The 21,021-nt window shown below is 45.3% G+C and overlaps 2 protein-coding genes across 3 annotated transcripts in view; both read right to left on the bottom strand.

Annotated features, from left to right (window-relative positions):
• Positions 1 to 235: 235 nt before the first annotated feature.
• HMGN2 (high mobility group nucleosomal binding domain 2) lies at positions 236 to 3,694 on the bottom strand. The gene is made up of 6 exons (XM_079115330.1): positions 3,471 to 3,694; positions 2,579 to 2,623; positions 2,363 to 2,392; positions 2,003 to 2,053; positions 1,297 to 1,392; positions 236 to 909 (listed from the first exon to the last, which is right to left on the bottom strand). The coding sequence occupies exons 1-6, from the start codon at positions 3,483 to 3,485 to the stop codon at positions 874 to 876; spliced, it is 273 nt and encodes a 90-aa protein (XP_078971456.1). The 5' UTR covers positions 3,486 to 3,694; the 3' UTR covers positions 236 to 873.
• Positions 3,695 to 4,795: 1,101 nt separating this feature from the next.
• DHDDS (dehydrodolichyl diphosphate synthase subunit) overlaps positions 4,796 to 21,021 on the bottom strand; it is a 33,671-nt gene continuing 17,445 nt past the window's right edge. The window contains exons 7-9 of one of the 2 annotated variants that reach the window (XM_079115081.1): positions 17,530 to 17,644; positions 15,185 to 15,292; positions 4,796 to 7,107 (exon numbers count right to left, since the gene is read on the bottom strand). In XM_079115081.1, the coding sequence (XP_078971207.1) occupies positions 6,868 to 7,107; positions 15,185 to 15,292; positions 17,530 to 17,644 (463 nt within the window). In that variant the 3' untranslated portion in view covers positions 4,796 to 6,867. The remainder of the gene's footprint in view (positions 7,108 to 15,184; positions 15,293 to 17,529; positions 17,645 to 21,021) is intronic. The other variant, XM_079115082.1, reaches the window with a different exon arrangement.

The following is a 21,021-nucleotide window of genomic DNA, read 5'->3' as shown; positions in this document are numbered from 1 at the left end:
CAGCATTCCAAGCCAAACTGTATCCAGCTTTATTAAAGATACTTTTCATAAACAATCATGGTATTTCAGGCAGGACATGGGCAGACAATCGTTAACAGTATACAACAACTTTCAAACTCCCTTCTTTGATGGACTACCAAAATCAGAAAGCCACTATAAAACCCAATGAAATCTTCATTTGATGCTCTGAATAGGGAAAGTTTAGAGTGAGGGTTGACATTTCACATTTAGCATGTTGTTTAACAACTTTTCACAAGCCGACCCTGACTTTCAGGAAATGAAATGAAAATGGCAAAAATTATTAATCTGAAGATCCACAATCTAGAAAAGGAACTGTTGCTCTTCTGAGGGACAATATCTCAATGTCACTGGGAAGTCCAGATTGCCGACACACTGGTAAAACCAATTGTTGGGAGACAGGTCCCAACAGGTCTGAGTGTAGGGGAGTTAAGTCTATGCCGATGGCAGAGAGGGAGAAGAGGACATAAGATGAATTTGAGTTTTTCCATACCACAAGGCGTTTGTGCCAAGGTGGCTATGTGTGCCAACATCAGGGAATCCCTCCTCTTGGGAGCCAAGAGGAAGTCTCTCAAAACTAGCAGGGGAAGGTGTTTTCCCCCACAGCAATCCAGCTTTGGAGACATTATACTAGTGACGTATGCGCCTTCCCCTGAAAACAATAATGAAGTGTTCTGTGTGCTAACAACATAGCTTTAAAAAAAAAAAAAAAGAAAAAAAGAAAAAAAAGGAAAAAAAAAAAAGAAAAGAAAAAAAAGTAAAACAAAATTCTGCATTTTTATAAAACTTGATAAAAAATAGTATTTCAAACTGTACAGTCACCAGAAGTACACAGTTATCAAAAATGCACACACTTCACTTGGCATCTCCAGCACCTTCAGCTTTCTGTGCCTACAAGAAAAACAGACAGTTTTAAAATCCACATGTTGCATTTATCTATGTTCCCATGCACCTACAGCATCACTCTGGACAAAGGTCAGGTCTTGGGTGCTTCGATACCGAGACTCAGCACTTCTTTAGACAGAGGTTTACTACATAACTTTGCTAAGTCACCTCCCCTTTGAACCTAATTGTACAATTGGGGAAGAAGACGTTAAGACTGCAACACAGTGCCTTGAACTGATGGCAGAGATTTTTTTAAGAACCTAGAATTTAACAGGAAGATCATGACATACTTGGAACAATATAAACATTTTTTAAAAAGGGGCAACAAAAAGTTTTGGGATCAGTAACCGATTCAATGACAGACCTAAAAAAAAAGTGAAAAGACAAGTGTACCTGGTCTGTTTTGGCATCTCCATTTTCTGCAGGGTTATTCCCATCCTTGCCAGCGTCGGCTTTTCCCTTTTTCCCTTTGGGTACCTTCTCTCCCTTCTAAAAAGGGGGAAAAACAGAACTGTTTCTCCCCATGAATACTTATCAAAGAATAGTCTGTGAAGTTCTGCACAAGGTAGGGCTGTTTATACATACCCAACCACCCATTTACAAAAACTGATCAAAAATCACACTGAATTAGAGAACTTTTTGGAGGTACTATGGATTGAACACAAGCCAGGCAAATATCTATTAATACACTACATCTCCACAGTCCCCCACCTTTCAATTTAATTTTGAGATAGGGTCTAAGTTGCTGAGGCTAGTTTCAAACTTGTAATCCTCCTGCCTCATCCTCCCAAGTAGCTGGGATTATGAGTGTGCACCACCATGCTGTGCTGTGAAGTTCAGCATATAAAAATTCATGTCTAAGTGGAAATATTACAAAGAAACAGACCAAACACTTGGGTGTTAACGTTCAAGTACGAATTTTTTGTCAACTGATGACAGAAACCAATTCCACAAATATCAGGGACAAGGCAAGCAAACAAAACAGTTCATGACTTCCACTGACAGGGTAACCATTATGATGAACCAGGTTAAAGTAGAGAAGTTCAGTTCTCTTTCTGTGAAAATTATCAATTCCAGTGTTAGCATCATTACCACTTACCTTTGCAGGGGCCTTTTTAGGCTTGGGCTCTGGCTTTGGAGGAGCAGGTTTCTTATTTTGGCAAGCAAGGGGAAAGAAGAGAATTTTAGTACAGCAAACCAAAGAAAACCCACAACCAAATCAGTACCAATCAATTTCTCTTACTAGTTTTTGTGGCTGATTTCTTTCAGAATATCAAAACAAACGCATCCCACTTTGGTCACCAGAACTTCACCACCAGTGAACTCCGCATGTCTAATAGTCCAAACTAGAGCAGAACACTCACTAGCCTCTAACCATAATTCACCAGATGGAAACAGAAGTTTTTCAATGCCTTTTAGTCTCAGGAATAAATATTAAAAGTGGTGCATATATACTTACAGCAGACAACCTTGCTGATCTTCTCTGTGGCTATTGAAATAAAAGTGAAGAATGTTAGGAAAATGAGCAAAAGTTTTGTGCCAATCTGTTCTATCCTATGGGAAGTGAAGACAAATTCAAGACAAGAATTGTAGTTGAATACCACCACAGGAGTCCTGTGGTCTTTTTTTGTCCAAGATTTCCTACCAATCCCCCAAGAGAATAAATAATACTTACTTCGTCCTTCACCTTGGCTTTATCTCCTTTAGCATCCCCTTCAGCCTATAAAACAAAGACAAAAGAACACGTTTCTGAAGCGTTTCTCGGAACTTAACACAGTTCTGGGGGTGGGGGGTAAATGAAGAGTCACAAACTTTCTGAGACACGTCTGCCTAGCTTCCATGCAAGAAGCTGAAGTACTGAGCAGGCTGTAAGCTTGCTCGCTCAAGCCCGAGGCGTGCTTGGTGCGACCGGCCCAAACCCCAGCGGGGCCGGCGCCACAGCTCCAGGCTGGAGCAACAGCTGCAGATGGTGCAAACAAACCCCTCCGGAGGCGGAGCCGAGCGCCGTTGCTATGGCAGCCGTCGAAGGCGGGAGAGAGGCGCGCGCAACCCGGGGAACTCGTGGGCGGCGGCGCGCGCCGCGCGCGCGGAGCGCGTGGGCGGGAAGAGGCGGAGCCACACCGTCCCGGCCCCGCCCCCGGGAAAGTGGCTCCGCCCCCTCGCGGCGGCGGTTTTTTGGCGGCAGCGCGTTCCCCCGCCCGCCAACCCTGAACGCCGCCTTCCCGCCCTTTCGAGTTTGAATCGCCCGCCCGCTGGGAGAGGGGAGGGGGCCTGGCGGTGGGGGAAGGGGCGCCGGGCGGACGCGACGCGCCCGAGGAGAGTGGGATAAACAGCCGCCAACATGGCTCCTCCCGCCGTGGACGCCGCTCCTCCAATATGGCCTCTGGCGCCTGCGGGCAGCGGCGCCGCGCAGGGTTAGCCCGAGGCCGCCCACCCTGCCTCGAGCTCCGCGTTGGCCGGCTGCGCCCGCTCTGGCCTGAGCCAATTCCCGCGCCCCGAGTCGAGGCGGCGGCGGGCGGCAGCGGTGGCAGTGGCGGCTCGGCGCCTGCGGCCCTCGCGCCACGTACCTTTCTCTTGGGCATGGTGGCGACGGCGGTGGGACGCAGGCGCTGGACGCGGGGATGCAGCGGCGCGCGGCTTTGGTCGGTCCGGGGGTCGTTCTCGCCTCTTCTTCTTCACACTGCTCAGGCTCCGGGGGGTTTATAAAGTTTTTATAGCGCTGGGAGCCCCGGACCGGTTAGAACCGGATTTCACCTCCCGCCGCCGCTCATTGGACCAGCTGGGGTCACGTGGGCGGGGTTTAAACTCACCTCCTCTGGAGGGAGTGAGGAGGGGGGTATGGGGGGAGGGCGCGCGAGACGGCGGCGCGCCGAGGGGGTGGGGGCGCAGTGGGGGAGGCGCGCGTCTAAGGCAATAAATGAGGAGGGGCCCTCGAGTCGGCGGGCTATGCGTTCGCTCCCGCCAAGAGCTAGCTTTTGCAAACTACCAAGTTCCTTCCACCTTATGCAACCGAGCTACCCACTTCTCTAAGCCGTGCGACATTCAGGGCGCATCTCAGCCGCTTTCCTTCCTGCTCCCTCTGGGGGCCCCAGAAGAGGGGTTTGCGAGGCCTGGCCGCGCCGCCCTACTCCACTGGAGGCGGGAGGAGGCTCGCCGCTTGAGGCACAGGCTGCTGCTCCGGGGGCCAAGGCTGACGCTCAAGTGGGAAGAGAGAAGGCCAGCTTGGCGCAGCTGGACGTGCATCCTTCCGAGCTGCCACTTCGGGGAAGCCCTTCGAGCGCCTCACCTGAAAGGCGGTCCACTCGAGGTGGGGTGAGGGTTCGAGGGGGAGACTTCTCACGTAAAGATGCCTTTCGGGTGCTGCGGGGCAGGTAGGAGCTGTCCTTTCAGCACCCGTTGCTCAGCCGCCTCCCCAAATGCTAACGAAGCCCCCCCCCCCCCGCCCCCAGCCTGTGGGTTGACTCCCTTAGGTCCCTGCATGAACAGACATCAGAACCCTGGCACTGAGTGACAGCGAATGGCCACCAAGAAGGCCTGAGAGCACTCCCCTCCCCCTAAGCACTGCCCGTCTTAGATACATCTAGCCCAGCTGCCCCCACCCGACGCGGCCACCAAGCCTGGGCGCTGCAGACACCGCAGCTGGCGAAATCCCTCCTTCCACACTGTCAAGCTGGTTTCCTTTCACTTGCGAGAGAGGAAGGGGGTGGCAGAAAGCGTCTGGGGATTAAGAAACAAGTAGAGGAACAGGTGCTGTGATGGCAAAAGGGTTCTTCCAGTGTCCCTCAGCTCAAAGCCAGGGGTCCTGGAGCTAGCCAAGCGCACCGAAGGTGGGTAGGCAATTGCAGCAGCAAAACAAGGTTTTCTTCCGTTGCACTTACAACACGTCTTAACATCTAAGAATTTTAAAAATTCTATTTGAGACCCAGGAGAACACAGGATAAATATCCTCAAAAAAGGGATCTGGCTCACAGGTGGGAGGACACATAAATAGGACCCACCTGATTTTGTGAGGCAAGGGTTGGTTTGTACAAATACCAGGAGAAAGGAAACAACCAGGAGTTCAAGTCAAGTATTCTGCAGCCCTTGATCCTGGGCAGTCGTGGGCCTTCTGCCTCTTTCCTTACCATCCCCACAGTGCCTCCTGGGGCAGCTCCTCCCTAACTCCACCCAGTGTACCTTTCCCAGAATACAGGACCTCAGGCCAAGGAGAGATACCAGTTTCATTAATCACCTCTACCCCAGTCTTGAAGGAGTCAGAGAAAGGAGACAGGACTCAATATTCATGCTCACAGGGCAGATTCCGTTTGCTGCCTCCAGCCCCTCATTCCCGCCTTAATTGTAGGGCTCCCCATTATGGCCGCATAATTCATGCCTCCCTAATTAAGGCTGTCAACAGCCCCATTGTAAAGCTGGAAAATGTACAGCACCTGCTCTCTGGGAACCCTGTGCCAGGGATTCGTAGTGGGGAGTGCCAGGTGTATAGGGGGCCTTGCCAAAGTGTGTTGATTGGCTTCTCAATGGCAGTGTCTGGCATTTATGCTCAATTCTGGGAGCAGGAATGATGGCCAAGGGGTCTCCATTGCCAGGTATCTAGGTGCAGAGAGGGAGGAGGAAACTAGAATATAGAAAATTTAGGGGTCTAAAGAGTACACTCCACACAGCTTGCAAGATCCCACCTCTCTCCTGGAAGGAAGTGCCGGGAAACAGCTTGCAGAGAGTAAAATGAGAAGACTAGAGTAGCATTCGGTTGGCATTACTGGTTGGTCCTTGCTGCTCTGGGGCCCCTAAAACACGGAGTTGCTCAGGCAGACAGCTCTTCAAAGGCACTAATCCGCTCGGCAGCTCTGCAGAGATGCCTGGCAGGGGGAGGTAAGGAAAAGGACATAGCCTTGACTCTGTGCTCGTCTTCCTGCTGGGCAACCTTGGCCCTCTCTGCCCGTGAGGGCCTGGAACACGTTTTGCCATGCTGAGAATAAATCATCTTGGGGCCTACTTAGGGAGCCAGGTCAAAGAGCTGTGAGAATCCTTAAAGAGTGGAAGTAGGAATCAAGAATTTGAGATGGCGAGGGCTGGAGGCAGTCAGTTGGGAAGATATGTATATTCTGTATGTCCTGATGTGTCACAGGGAAGGAAGCTGGTGTGGGATTAGACTCACCAGGGCCTATAGGCCTTTCTGTTACCCTGTAGCCATGGAGGGGGCCAGTCTCACTGGGGAGTGGAACCTGGCCCCGTGCCCCGCAAGAGGAGGGGAAAAGCTTGTGTGGGCTGAGTCGACAATAGGTAATTGGATTGTAATCACCCGCCTGGCTTCCGAGCGCCATTGGGGGCGCTGAGCCTTTCAGTGAGCAATCAGTACTGCATGGTGGGAGGGGGTAGAGATTCAATAGCAAATCCCAGGTGGAGAGCCAAGGGGAGGAGCAGCAGATGGGCAAATTTCTCTGTCTCTCCCGCCCCTTTCTTCCATGCCCAAATAACACTGGCTGCCTATTAGCTGTTTACCAGCAGATACAAGGTAGAGCCAAATCTTTTGTGAAAGTCAGGTGGAGGGCTACGATGGATGGGTAAAGGGCCAGGACTTGGAGAGACCTCTTTGCTGCCATTCTGTGTGCTGAAGGATGTGCTGGTAGAAAAACGGCATCCAGAATACAAGTGGTGGTGGCAAAGGTGAATGGAGCAAGCAGTCAATGAACTGGGGTTCCCTGCTCTCCAAACCTACTGGTGTACTGGGTTTAGTGTACTTCTGGGAGTCTCACCTTTAGTCCTCCCAAGTGGTCACTGTCCTAGGCAGTCTATAGCCAGCAGAATTGGCCTTGGGGGCTCCCCTACCAATCAAGGGGAGTGTAATTCATTATTTGGAGGGGGGTGCCTTTCACCCCCCCCAAAAAAAAGGGTGAGGAGGAGAGAAAGGGGAGCGGGGCCCTGGAGGCTAGAGGGCAGGGCAAAGTGGCAGGCTGCCAGCCTCATTCAGGCTGATGCAGTGCCCAGACGTGCCAACCAGTTAGCCCGCTTGAGTTCCAAGGCCTGCAGGAAGCCTTGGACTCGCTCTTCTCGTCTGGCTGAGAGTTTGTGCAAGCGTGTCCGTCGGAGCTGGGTGTCCCCACTGGCCTGGAGCCCCTCTCGCAGCAGCTGCTTTGTCACTGCAGCCTGGTCCCTCTCCAGCTGGTGCCTCTTCAGTTCCTCTGCATACATGTCTCGGGCCTTCTGCTAGAGAAAAGTGGGGTTTGGGGTGGGGAGATCATGTTTAGGTGTGGGCAGAACTGGGATGGAGGAAGTAGGGTGGGGCACAGGGTAGGTCAAGAGGAACAGCACTATGGAATCTGGACCAGCTTTGGAAAGTTTTGGGAATAGGTGTGTAGTAGGTGTTGCCCACATGGTACAGGTGGGGCAATGGCAGTTTTGGGTCCATCTTGGTTTGTTTTGTGTGGCAGAATCTGTATTTCTCAATTCTTCTCAGGCTTGCACTTGAAAGGGAACCAGAAAAATGTGGATCTGACTTCTGATTTCCCCACCAACTAGCTTCGTGGCTTTGGGTAAATCCTTTCCTAACCTCATTTCTTCATCTGTAAAGTGGGGGTTGTGCCTACCTTGAAGAGTGGTTTTAAGGATTAGAGATAATATATGCAAAATCCTCTTTAGCATATTAGCAGACTCTCAGACAGAAACAGCAATTTTACATGTTGTTATTGTCTATTGTTTGCTGCAAGGAAGGGTTCTATTCCTGTCTGGGGCACTATTCATTAGATCACTTCCTGTGGTCTCCCAGATTACACTTGGGGTGCCATCCTTCCAATTCCTTGAGCAAGTTTTCAGCTCCATATTGGCCTTCTTTGTGAAGACAGGCCTGCCTCTTCCAGCAAATGGCCTTTCTGTGAACACTGAGAAGCAGGTTCCATTCTCTTCGGTTACTTATTGCATCTTCCTAGAACAGGTGTTAGTGTCCAGAGTTCACATTTTCTGTTAGAAAAGAAGTCCTTGAAGACTCCAGAGTGCCCCCAGATCTCCTGGAGCCAGTTCTGACACTAGGTGCAATCATAGTCCCTTGTAGTACGTCTTAGACCTTGAGTGTATGTCTTCAGACAAATCACACACTCCTAGAGGGCAGAGACTGTACTTTTTCCTTTGGCACTTGGGGTGCCTTGTATATGTGAAACAATCACCTGCCCACATGATCCTGGGAGGGAAGGGAGGATGCTCCTGGCACAGGAGGAGAAAATCCCTTTGGAGCAGACCCAGGGCCTGGCTGTGCCACACTGATGCTCTCTGTTGTTGCTGCCAGTATGTCTGGTCAATGGCGCCTTCGCACCAGAGCTCCTTGTACCAAGCCTTTTTTGTGAGTGAGCAACTAGGTGTTCCTACAGGATACGTCTAGATATCTCAAACACCAATGACCCTTGCCATGTTCTACTCTGTATTGTGGCACCTTGTGTTCATGTCTTTGATCTAATCAAGGGCACTCTTTCAGCTCCTTCACTGTCCTTTTTTTCCAAGTGGTACTGGGGATTGAACCCAGGAGTGCTTTACCACGGAGTTATATCCCCAGTCCTTTTTATTTTTTGAGACAGGGTCTTGCTAAGTTGCTAAGGCCAGCCTCAAACTTGTGATCCTCCTGCCTCAATCTGAGTAGCTGGGATTGCGGGTGTGAGCCACTGCATCAGGCTTTAAAGAATATCCGAGGGGCTGGGAATATAGCTCAGTTGGTAGAGTACTTGCCGCACAAGCACAAGGCCCTGGGTTCAATCCCCAGTGCCACAAAAAAAAAAAAAAAAAAAAAAAAAGAATATCCTACACATCACTTTATCTGTTTTCTCACAATGCAGTTGTGAGGGAGGTTCAGAGTAGAGAAAAAGTTTGCTAAGATCTCTCAGCAATAAAGGTCTTCTGTATGAACAAAGATGACAAAGGAGGCAGAGCACAGTAGCCCATGCCTACAATCCCAGCAGTTTGGGAGGCAGAAGGATCACAAGTTCAAGGTCAACCTGGAAAAATTAGTGAGACCCTGTCTTAAAATAAGAAAAAGGGCCAGGTATTGTTTTTTAAATATGATTTTATTTTGGGGTATTGGGGATTGAACTGAGGGGTGCTTAAAGCTTAGCCACACCTCCAACCCTTTTTGTTTTTTGAGAAACTTTGGGCCTCACTAAGTTGCTAAGGCTGACCTTGACCTCTCAGTTCTCCTGCCTCAGCCTCCTATGTGGCTGGGATTATAGGCATGTGCCACTACGTCCAACCATGCTGTTCTGATGAATCACGTGAGGAGCTATAAAGACTACGGTTGAGAGAAGTTCTCCATCTTGTCCAAGGGCTTTTTTCTGGTCTGGGTAAGGAGGAACTCTGGGGTCTACATACAAAACTTTGTTGTAGGTATGAGGATGCACAAGACAAAATTACGAATACAAATACCATAACACAAGGCAAAATGTGGAAGAGGTCATCAGGGAGGCATGAGGTGGGGTCAAGCAAGCTCAGAGAAAGCAATTAGGGTTCATGAAGGTTGAGTAATGAAACATCATGGACAGGCAGAATTTTATTTTTTCTTCCCTAGTACTGGGGACTGAACCCAGGAGTGCCCTACCACTGAGCTACAACCCCAGCACTTCCTAATTTTTAATTTTGTTACTTCTTGCTGGCCTCACACTTGTGATCCTCCTGTCTCAGCAGGAGTTGAAGTCACAGGCATGTGCCACTAAACCCAGCAACAGGCAGAATCTGAGCTGGTCTTTAATCAATGGGGAGGATTTGGACAGAAGTAGAGTGTATGGAGGGAGGAGAATATTCTGTTAGTGGGAATAACAGGCAAAGTGTCACGAAATGGAAAAGTTTGTTCAGGCCAGAGTGAATCAGCTTAGAGCACAGATATTTGAGAAGTTCCTGTCCAAAGGATTCTCTTCTCTCTCTAAAGCTAGCTATCTGCAAAATGGGGTAATAGTACCCATCCTGCTGCATTGTTTGAGGAGCAATGAGATAATCCAGCCTAGTGCCTGGATTAACTACCAGCAATTTTATCATGACTGCTGGTGGCTAGGGCTACATAAGCAAAGTTCTGGCAGGACAGAAAGGATGGGGGTACCCAGCCCCAGAAGGAGGAAATGCAGAGTTGGTTAAAGGCACTTAGTGAGGCTCAGAATTCCCCCAAATAGTGGCTTCTGATGGCGTGCTGGCCATGGAGGCTGTAGCCAAGGTAGAGCCTGGCCCTTATTTGCCAGGAATCATATCCTCATGGTGGGGATCACAGAGCTGGGACCACTGCTAACACCATCCGTTACAGCTCATTTCACAGACAAGGACACTAAGGCGAGCTGGGAAGGGATTTGGCCTAGATCTCACAGTTAGTTCCTTTGGTTTCTCCAAGGTAGCATTTTGGGAGGATGATGGAAATGTATCCTGTCTCTATGGATAGGCTGTAATTTCTAGGGTCAAGTGGAGAAGTTCATAATCTGCTTCTAGATACCTGTCTATCCCCATGTGGTTTGGGTCTACTCTCCCAGTCCTAGAGGTGCCTTAGAGATTCTTTTCAGGTACTCACCCTCAGAAAACCCAGGCTAACATGTCCTCAAGGTCAGTGTCTCTCTTCCTGACCATATTTCTACTGTCTATATAATGATAAATCAAGGGAAGTAAGGGTGTTCGTTCTTTTTTGGGGGGGTGAGTACTAACTGAACCCAGCAGCACTTGACCACTGAGCTATGTCCCCAGCTCTCTTTGTTTGCAATTTTGGGACAGGGTCTTGCTAAGTTGCTGAAGCTGACCTTGAACTTGCAATCCTACTGCCTCAGCTTCCTGAGTAGCTGGGATTATAGGTATGCACCCCTGAGTGAGTATATTTAATTCCTTCAAAGACTTTTTGTATAGACCTTACACAATCTTGGCACAAGACTCCAAGAAGCTCACTTTGAGAAATGTGGCCTAATCTATTAATCTAATTTCCTCGTGGACACCAGGCCTCTCTGCTCTGGTTTTCTTCTTGGAAAAATCAAGGAACAATATGTAATAGTCCTTCACCACCTTGCTGGTGCCTGGAGAGAGGCTGTAGTTACTGGGCTTCAAAACATTAGGGACTGTGGTGAGGGTGTAGCTCAGTGGCAAAGTGCTTGCCTGGCACATGCAAAGCCTAGGTTCAATCCCCAGCACTGCCAAAAAGGAAAAAAAGAAGTCAATGAAAAGCTCTCTTTAAAGATACAACCAGCATGCTCAGGGCAGCAGCCTGGGGGCCACACCTGTGAGGACTACGTGTATATGGCTTTTCTGGAGACAGGAAAAGTCTGATTAGGGGCCCCAAAACACTTGCAGTTGATCATATTAGACACTACACTCAGCACTTTTCATTTATTAGTTTACTGAATCCTTATCACAAATCTGAGGTGCAGGTATCATAATTGTTATAATCCTCTCATTTTACAGATGAGGAAAATGACATGCTGAGTTGGGCAGATGGCTGTGATTCAAAATGCCCATGACAACAGCTCAAGCTCTTCACTTCCCCTGAGAACACAGTGACTGCATTAAGAGCACTGTGAGCACAGTGGTCGGTCAGCCTGAGGTAAACTGTGACCAGGGCGCTGAGGAGATTCTGGGGGAGTACAGTGCATGTCTTCTGTAGCTACACTATCAGGCTTGGAGTGTAGGTGGACAGGCACCTGTTGCTCACCTCTATTCACCCACCTCAAGCCCTCATGGAACCAGCATTCATGCAAACTGAGGACCAGGTGCTCTGAACTAACAACAGACTTCTTAACCAGTGCTTACATCTGCTTCCCAGTCTATGATCCAGAGTAGATTCCACTGAAGATGTATCACCAGAGAACTGTGTGCCAGTTACCTGGATTAATTTCTTTCTTTTGGGGCAGGGGTAGTGTCACCTTGATATACTTAGTTTCATTTGTTTCTGCTCTTTTTTTCCTTCTTCTTTTTTTTCTTTTGGCTAGGGGGCAGTAGTAGGAGTGAACTCAGGGGCATTCAGCCACTGAACTAGATCCTCAGCCTTTAAAATTTTATTTGTTCTGATTAGTCATACATGATAATAAAATGCATTTTGACACACTAAAAAAAGAGTGGAGTGTAACTTCTCATTCTTCTGGTTGTGCATGATGCGCAGTTACAGCAGTCGTCCAATCATATATGCACACGGGGTGATAACATCCGGTTCATCCTACTGTCATTCCTACTCCCATACTCCCTCCCCTCCCTTCATGTTATGGTTTAGATGTGAGGTGTCCCCAAAAGCTCATGTGTGACACAATGCAAGAAGGTTCAGAGGAGAAATGATTGGGTTGTGCGAGTCTTAATCCAATCGGTGAATTAATCCCCTGATGCGGATTAACTGAGTGGTAACTGAAGTGGTAGAGTGTGGCTGGAGGAGGTGGGAATTGGGGTTGTGACTTTGGGGTACGTATTTGTATCTGGCAAATGGAGACCTCTCTTTCTCTTTCCTGATCACCATTTGAGCTGCATCCCTCTGCTACACTCTTCCACCATGATATTCTGCCTCACCTCAACACCTGAGAAACAGACTCTGCTGTCTATAGACTGAGACCTCTGAAACTGTGAGCCCTTGAGTAAACTTTTCCTCCTCTACAACTGTTCTGGTCAGGTCTTTTAGTCACGCATCAAAAAAGTTGATTAAAACTCCCCTCTGTCTAATTCAAAGTACCTCTATTCTTCCCTAGCCCCCTATTCTTTTAAAATTTTGAAACAGGTCTGGCTAAGATGCTCAGACTGGCCTCAGAATTATACCAATTACCTCAGCCTCTCCTGAGATCAGGTATGTACAACCACACTCAGTGCTGTTTTTTTTTTTTTTTTGTACCAGGGATTGAACTCAGGGGCACTCAACTACTGAGCCACATTCCCAGCCCTATTTTGTATTTTATTTAGAGACAGGGTCTCACTGAGTTGCTTAGTGCCTCACTTTTGCTGAGGCTGGCTTTAAGTTCATGATCCTCCTGCCTCAGCCTCCTGAGCTGCTGGGATTACAGGCATGTGCCACCATGTCCAGCCCATTGCTATTTTTGATTTAATGTTCATTTTTATCTCCTACCTTCAGTCCTCCCCTGCCCAACTGCCACTACCCTACCTAGATGCACATCTCTCTCACCTGACTGTGGCAGAAATGTTGTCTCTCGCCTCTGAGTCCTGCGCCTGAAACTCCTAAGTGATTTTTACTAAATATCAATCAGATCCTGTCATTTCCATGATTAAGGCCTTCAGGGTTATTTCCATGGCTTACCAAGCTCTGCATCATCAGAAGTCTGACCACCTCCAGTCACATGCCTCCCACTTAGGCACAGTGGCCTCTTAGATTGTTCTGCCAACACTCCAACTTTACAACCTCAAGTACCCTGCATTCATTCCTCTATTACCTTAGCACATTACTCTGTGTATTCTTCATTGGCTTATTATAATCAGGAATTATCTATTTGTTTACTTGTTTATTGTCTGTCTCCACAACTAGGAATATAAGCTCCATGAAGGCAGAGACCCTGTCTGGCCAACTAACTGGTGACCCTTCTGTGACCATCTGTGTGCCTGACTTGTTCTAGGAACTCAATAAAGATTTAAAGAGTAGATGAAACCTGAGGTAACTCCTCTGACAACCATGTGTAAAGTATCTGGGAAACCTGAAATTACTATAAAAGGCTCCTGGGCAGCCAAACTGGAGGTTCATCCACAAGAATATCCATAAACAAAAGCTCACACACCAAGCTCCTCTGGGTTTCAATTTGCTACACACAACTCTAACATGCTTGATGAAATGGTTTCTTTGCCTATAGCTGATTTAAAATGGTAAACAGGGTGGGAAGAGAAGAGGGATGCTATCAAAATTAGCCACTGATAGCAGTAGGAAACGAAGGAGGGAGGATACAGAAAAATACACAAAAAATCCTGAAGCCAGGTATTTTGGGACCATCTAATTTAGAGAATACAGTCCCACTTTTCCAGAGTGTCACTGTGCCATGAAGTGTTTATGGATGGCAGTTACCATTATCATCAACATTAGCAAGTGCCAGTATCAAAGTTTTCCATCAAAAAGGTTAAAAGTTCTTTGAGGGAGCTTTGGTCATAGGGGAAAATCTGATATTCATTCCTCACTGACTGGATAATTGAGACTTCTGTTTTCCTTTTTACTTGTTCTAAACTACTTCTTTCCTCATACTTTGAGCTTCAATGATCACACTCATGATCAAATTTTTGTGATTTATTGACTTATACCAGTTCATGGACAAATTTTGGGGATTATGTAAATCCCTTGAAAATATTCTATGTATTTGAGTTATAAGTACAATTCTATGGAAAACTGATCTGAACTTTTTTTTAAGATGGATGATCTATAGCTTTCATTAGATTCCTCCAAAGGGAACTAAGACTAAGGAGACTGAGAAGCCCTGACTTAACACTATTATTTTTTCCTGGGTCTTACCTCTAAAGACTTAAGAAGCAGCAGCAGTAGCTCTGATTTTAAAGTTAAGGTTCCTAGTTTTGTGGCAGTTACTTAGTATGGGACAGTTATAGTCTCTCTACCCATCTGTTTTCACATTTGAAAAATGAGGTCACCAAACCTGTTGGGTTGTTGGAAGGCTTAAATAAGAAAATGTACATGAAATCACCACAGTAGATCCCCAATATGTGAGCCACCACCACCCACTCCCATTATTATTAAGTGTTAATTAGATGCAGGTGACTGCCTCCTAATGAAAACCCTTTCAAGATTTCGAGATCAAAACTGAAAGTAGAACTACAGGTCTTGGCACAGAACAGTTCTACGAAATGGAAAGACAGTGCTATTTTATTCTTAACCCTTTCTGGAAAAGGCCTAGATTTTGTATACAAATGTTAAATTTTTTTTTTTTTTTGTTTGGTGTGTGTGTGTTTTGGCGGTGGTGGTTGTTAGGTAAGGATCTTGCTGTGTTGTCCTAGCTGACCTCAAACTCGCACTCCTCCTGTCTCACCCTCTCAGGACTATAGGTATGTATCACTGCACCTAGCTACTATCTTTTTTAAGGCTAATTGTGGTCAATCTCTCTGAGAAACATTATCTTGGGTTTTTAAGAGGTTAGACTTGTACTTTGAACCCACTCTGATCTCTTATTGCATATATGCCCTTGACTAAACCATTTCTCTTCTATTTGCTCATTTGTATAAGGGAAGCTAATAAGACCTACCTCACTGGGTTCTTGGGAGCATTAAATGAGATGCTTATCTGGAGATGCTGGTATACAGCAAGGTGGTCTATCAGTGCTCACCTTTTTTTCAATCCCTTCCAGACAGGCCAGGCTCAAACTCTTACCTGAAGCATGCTATGATTCATCTGGAACTGCAGGATAGCCTCACAGAGATTCCAAAATGTGTATTCTGGCCAAAGAACAGGTTGGAACACTAGGCAGGAGTGGGAGGTCTGGGAAAGATAGGGAAAGGAGAGAATATGGTTCAGTAACATGCTGCTGGGCCAAAATGTTGGTGAGTCTCCCAATGGAGGAACAGGCTGAGCAGGAAGAAGTCCAGAAATGAGATAACACAGGCATCCTGAGCTGCAGCAACTTCCGTGATGGGCCCCGATTCCCTCTCGGACAGTGGGAGGGGTCATCTGAGGCAGTGAGATCACGGGTTTGTGGCAAGCAGAACTAAAACAAGTCTAGATCAATGTCTCTACCAGGATTTTTCTAAGAGCCAATTTTAGGACTATGAAATAACATGTGGATTATGTTATTGGCTTTTGGCCCTTAGAGGTCATCTGAGAGACAGTGATAAAAGTCAGCAATGAGCAAATGGTAGCTGCCATTGTTATTTTTAAGTAGCAGCAGCATGGCACCATGTTTAATTGAAAGTATGGATTCTGCAGTCAGATCTGAATTCTGGCTCTATCATTTACCATCTGTTTGAACTGGTGAGCTTTTTAATCTCTTGGGTCTCAGTTTCCTCAAGTATAAAGTTGGATAATAAGAGTATTTGTTAGGGTACTATATAAATTAAATGTACATAAAGTAGAACACAAAGCAAGACAAACTTTAATAATTACTGAACCTCTTTAGAAACTTTTTTCCTCAGAGTGCTGGGATGAAACCCAGGGCCTCACGTATGCTAGGCAAATACTCTACCACTGAGCTACATCTCTAGATCTCTCTTTTTTTTTTTTTTTTTTTTTTTTGCGGTGCTGGGGATTGAACCCAGGGCCTTGTGCTTGCAAGGCGAGTATTCTACCAACTGAGCTATCTCCCCAGCCCATCCCCAGATCTTTATGTTTTTGTTTTTGGGTTTTTTTTTTTTTTTTTTTTTTTTTTTTTTTTGTGAGTCAAGATTCCAGTAAGTTGCTGAGGCTGGATTTGAACTTGCTACCCTCTTGCTTCAGCTCCCAAGTTGCTGGGATTATAGGCGTGAGCCACTGGAACTTTTGAGAGCCACTGCTTGCTACTTTTAGTGGTAAAGAATTCAGTGCCTCATGGCAGGTAACATTAGTTATTAGTTAGCTTGCTATACTAAACCAATGTATTGTTTTCCCCACAATTTATACCATGGTCCCAGGTATTTCTCTGGAATAAATTTGTTTCTTCAAAGTAATATTTTTCCAAATATTTGAAGGCTAGATTAGAGCTATTATTCCACAGGTTTTAATGACTTGTTCAGAGTTTGACTTTGCCAACAAATTCTAAGCTTCAAGACAGCAGGGATCATTTCTGATTTGCTCACTACCATCTATCCAGCACAAAGGAGGAACTCAACTTTCTTTAGGGAATAAACTGTCACCTCTTCCAGACCACTATCCTCTTGTTTCTACTAAGACATGAGATTCCTTACTCTCTACATTGGCTTCTTCTATTAAATCCTCTACTTTACCAATGTGGTTCAGTGCTCAAAGAAAACTCCAAGTGTGATCTTAACAGGAGAGTGGGCCACAGAACTATTAGGTGCACATGATAATTCCTTCAATGTAGCCAATATCTGAAAACGTCTTCAGCAGTTCATTGTTAGTTCATCTAGACTGTGGTTCATTCAAATGTCTAGACTTTAACCTTGTGAACTGCTTCCAAGCTGAGTCTTCCTCCAACCTCTCCTTAAACGAAGATTTTCCCTAGACATACTACCCAGGGATCAAGAAACAGCAAGAACAAACTTAACTGGATATGAGCTTTTTAGGGACCACTTCTGTTGAGGTAACTGAGCTAAGAGGCAACAGAAATCCCCTCAGAATGTGGATGTAGTTTAAATCCCTCATGGGCCAAGCCTGCCTACATGTGGCCCTTTATTCTGAAAAGGAAAGGCTGGTAACTACAAGATCTAGCCCAGAGGTTCTAGGATAGACAGCAGGTCACCAGCATTTCAAGGCCCCATTCCTTCAATAGGGACACAAGTGAGTATTCACTAAGGTTGGGTGGTCTTGAGTTTCCTCTAGGCTGGATGCCTTCTACTTTGGAAAGCAAGAAGCACACAGGTTTGCAAAGCCAGGGTCAGATGAGGAAGGGAAAATAAATGTTACCAGGCATAGCCTGTAGATATTTCTCCAGATTTTAGCCCCTGTCTCATGTTCCCTGGTCCCAGCATGGCTGAGAGTGGGTACAAACCACTCTCATTCAGTCTATAGGTACGGTGGTAATTCTTAGCCTGACACAAACATACTGGTGATTAGAAATCATGTACCTGCCAGAGCAAGAAGTCGCTTAGCCGTACTTCTCCAGAAGTCCGTATCAAGATGTCCGGGTGAGGAGAATGGTTGGTATAGAGGCACTTATCGAGCAGAGACTCAGAGATATCACTAGGGTGAGCAGAAGACAGAAGTACACATTCTTTTTGTAGTACTATTCTGGTGAATTTTCATGCAGAAAAGTTCCAGTTTACAGACCACTATCATACACATGCCAGAGGCTGGGGTTGTGGCTCAGTAGTAGAGTACTTGTCTAGCATGTGTGGAGGCACTGGGTTCCATCCTCAGCACCACATAAAAATAAATAAAATAAAGGTATTGTGTCCATCTACAACTAAAAATATTAAAGAAAAAAAATACACATGCCAGAGATAGGGATGTAGCTTGGTAGTAGAATTTGTCTATCAGGTGTGAGGCCCTGAGTTTGACACCCAGCACTACAAAAACAAACAACAACAACAACAAAAAAAAAAAAAAAAACAAAACAACAACAACATGTTCACCAATATTTCCTGCTACAGAGAAGGCCTCAACAAATGTTTGCTAAATTCACAAATTATTTTATTGGTGCTTGGGATCAAACCCAGGGCCTCACACATGCTAGACAAGTGCTCTACCATTGAGGTACATCCCCAGCTCCATGAATAATTTTAAATCTTCACAATTATATAAGGTATTTATTTTATTGTTATTGTGTACTAGGGGTTGAATCTAGGGGCACTTCTGTCATTAAGCTACATTCCTAGGCCCCTTTTATGTTTTATTTTGTAACAGGGTCTAAGTTGCCCGAGCTGGCCTCAATTTGCAATCCTCCTGCTTCAGCTTCCCAAGTATCTGGGATTACAGGTGTGTACCACCATGCCTGGTATGTACAGTATTTCTATCCTCATTTTATAGATAAGGAAACAGTCTTAGAAAAGATGAATAATTTGTCCAAAGTCATTAGCTGCAGGACTAATGGATACACTCTTGTGTTGTCCCTCAAGTAAAATGTTGTTTTTAAAAAGCATATACCCTATGATCCAGCAATTTGATGAAATACTACACAATTTTTTTTTTTTTTTTAATAAAAATCTAAATGCACCAATTTGGAAAGATGCCCTAGGTCTAAGGTTACCTGGAAAAAGTTTCAGAAGACATACACTGGAAAATAAACATATCTCTATACTCAAACACTCACAATACATGCATCAACGTGTGCATGAAGAAGAAAGTCTAAAAAGTCACATGTCATACTATTAACAGTGGGTTGTATAAGAAGTAAGGATGGGAAAACCATCTCTCTTTACTTTATGTACTTTTGTTATTTGAATTCAGTAAAAGGAACGTTTTCAGTTGAACGTATTGGCACATACCTGTAATTCCAGTGACTTGGAAGACAGAGACAGGAGGATCTGAAGTTTGAAAACAGCCTTGGCAATTTAGCAACACCCTATCTCAAAACTAAAAATTAAAGAGAGAGGGGCTGGGGTTGTGGCTCAGTGGTAGAGCGCTTGCCTAGCATGCGTGAGGCCCTGGGTTAGCTCCTCAGCACCACATAAAGATAAAATAAAGGTATTGTGCCCAAATAAATAAATTAAATTAAATTAAATTAAATATGTGGGAGGATGTGCCTATGTTCAAGGTAAATGCTAAGCCCTTTAAAAAAAAAAATTAAAAAGGGGCTAGGGATGTAGGTCAATGGTAGGGCATCCCTGGGTTCAACCCTCAGTACCACATAACCGAAAGAAAAAGCATTTTTAAAACCTTATTTAAGTCATATGGGTTCTAAAACATTGCAAAAAAAATCCATATTATTCGGGATTTTGTGTGTATGTGTGCTAGGGCCTTGCATATGCTAAGCATACACTTTACCACTGTGCTACATCCCCAGCCCTGAGAATTTTTTTTTTTTTGTACTCGAGATTGAACTAATATGTGCTTTTACCTCTGAGTATACCCCCAGTCCTTCCTTATTTTTTATTGAGACAACATCTCACTCAGTTGCTGAGATTGGCCTCAAACTTGCAATCCTTCTGCATCAGCCTCCCAAATCTCTAGGATTGCCACCACACCTGGCATTAACCCTCAGGATTTTAAACAAACAGCAAAATGATCAGTTCTCTTGTTCTATCCCCAGCACCACATAAAAAAAAAACAAAAAGGGTATTTTTAAAAATTCGGGTAGTGGGCAGCATTCTCATGGAAAAGAAGGTAACACTTCAGGAGGGAAAGATAAAATGGACAAAATCAAAATGAAACATCTACAGACTTTGAGCAACAAAAATCTACCAATGAGGGGCTGGGGTTGTGGCTCAGTAGTAGAGCGTTTCCCCAGCACATATAAATAAATGAATAAAATAAAGGTCTATCAACATCTAAAAAAAAAAAAAAAACAATAAATGGCACTTGCTGACTACATGAAAACTCAGAAATATATTAAATAACAGTAAAATATCAGCTTTGAACAAATTAGACCAGTTGACATTTAAAAATCTCAGCAGCAGGTAGTTTTGTGTCTAATCCTAGCAACTTCAGAGGATGAGGCAGGAGGATCACGAGTTCAAGGTCAGTCTGGAAAATTTAGACACCCTGTCTCAAAATAAAATAAAATAGGCTGGAGTGTAGCTTAGTGGTAAGACATTCCTGAATTTAATCCCCAGTACCAAAGCTACTTCCCCAACCAAAAAAATGTGGCAGTCTTGGCAAGAATGGAATGAAATGGGGATCTCCAGACCCAGAACCTGAGGAAGTAATCCAAAATGCAGATAAGAGTGACACTCAAGGGGCTGGGGAGATAGCTCAGTCGGTAGAGTGCTTGCCTTGTAAGCACAAGGCCCTGGGTTCGATCCCCAGCACCCAAAAAAAAAAAAAAAAAAGAATGACACTCAAGAATTTCAGGTTGGGCATAGCAACTCACAAAGCAAATCTAGAACCATGGTTTCCCATCTGAAGTAGAGGAGCAGGACCTTGCTCTCTACCTGTGTCTTGTGCTTGAGAAAGCAGAATGAAATGTCACTTGGCAGCATGTGATTCCACTAGTACACACTGGTGTAGATACCATTCTTGTGGGTGTTCACTGCAAGTTTAGCTTGAATTAAGGGATTTAGGGGACTATTCAATTTAATTACTGCTAGATTTGAAATGTCTTTGTAAGAATAGATGACACAGATGAAGCAATATGGAAGACTAGAAGATGGGATGACACTTATCTGTGTTCCTATGCACACTATATGAATATTGTTTTATATGGATTTTTATTCACTTTTTAAACAAACTACTTAAGAGTGCCCCTTCAGCTGTCCGGCAAGCATCTGTAGCTTGTACAATGGCAGAATGGGCCAAAGCTTAATGTTGTGATCTGTTTTGAAAATAAAGTATTTTGAAATAATAAAGAAGAATTTCAGGTTGGGGATGTAGCTCAGTGGTAGAGTGCTTGCCAAGCATGTACGAGGCTATGGGTTGAATCCCCAACAATGCACCAAAAAAAAAAAAAAAAAAAAAAAAAA

Source organism: Sciurus vulgaris (genome assembly GCF_902686455.1).
Source record: "Sciurus vulgaris genome assembly, chromosome: 1".
NCBI classification, from domain to species: Eukaryota; Metazoa; Chordata; class Mammalia; order Rodentia; family Sciuridae; genus Sciurus; species Sciurus vulgaris.
This window is presented reverse-complemented; position numbering and strand designations above follow the sequence as displayed.

Bases quoted from the DNA above. Each gene is read 5' to 3' on its own strand.
- HMGN2 (XM_079115330.1), bottom strand. The intron at 1,393-2,002 runs GTAAGTGGTAAT...CCCCCTTTTTAG, and splicing joins CTAAAAAGGCCCCTGCAAAG to AAGGGAGAGAAGGTACCCAA. The intron at 910-1,296 runs GTACACTTGTCT...TTTTTCTTGTAG, and splicing joins GAGATGCCAAAACAGACCAG to GCACAGAAAGCTGAAGGTGC.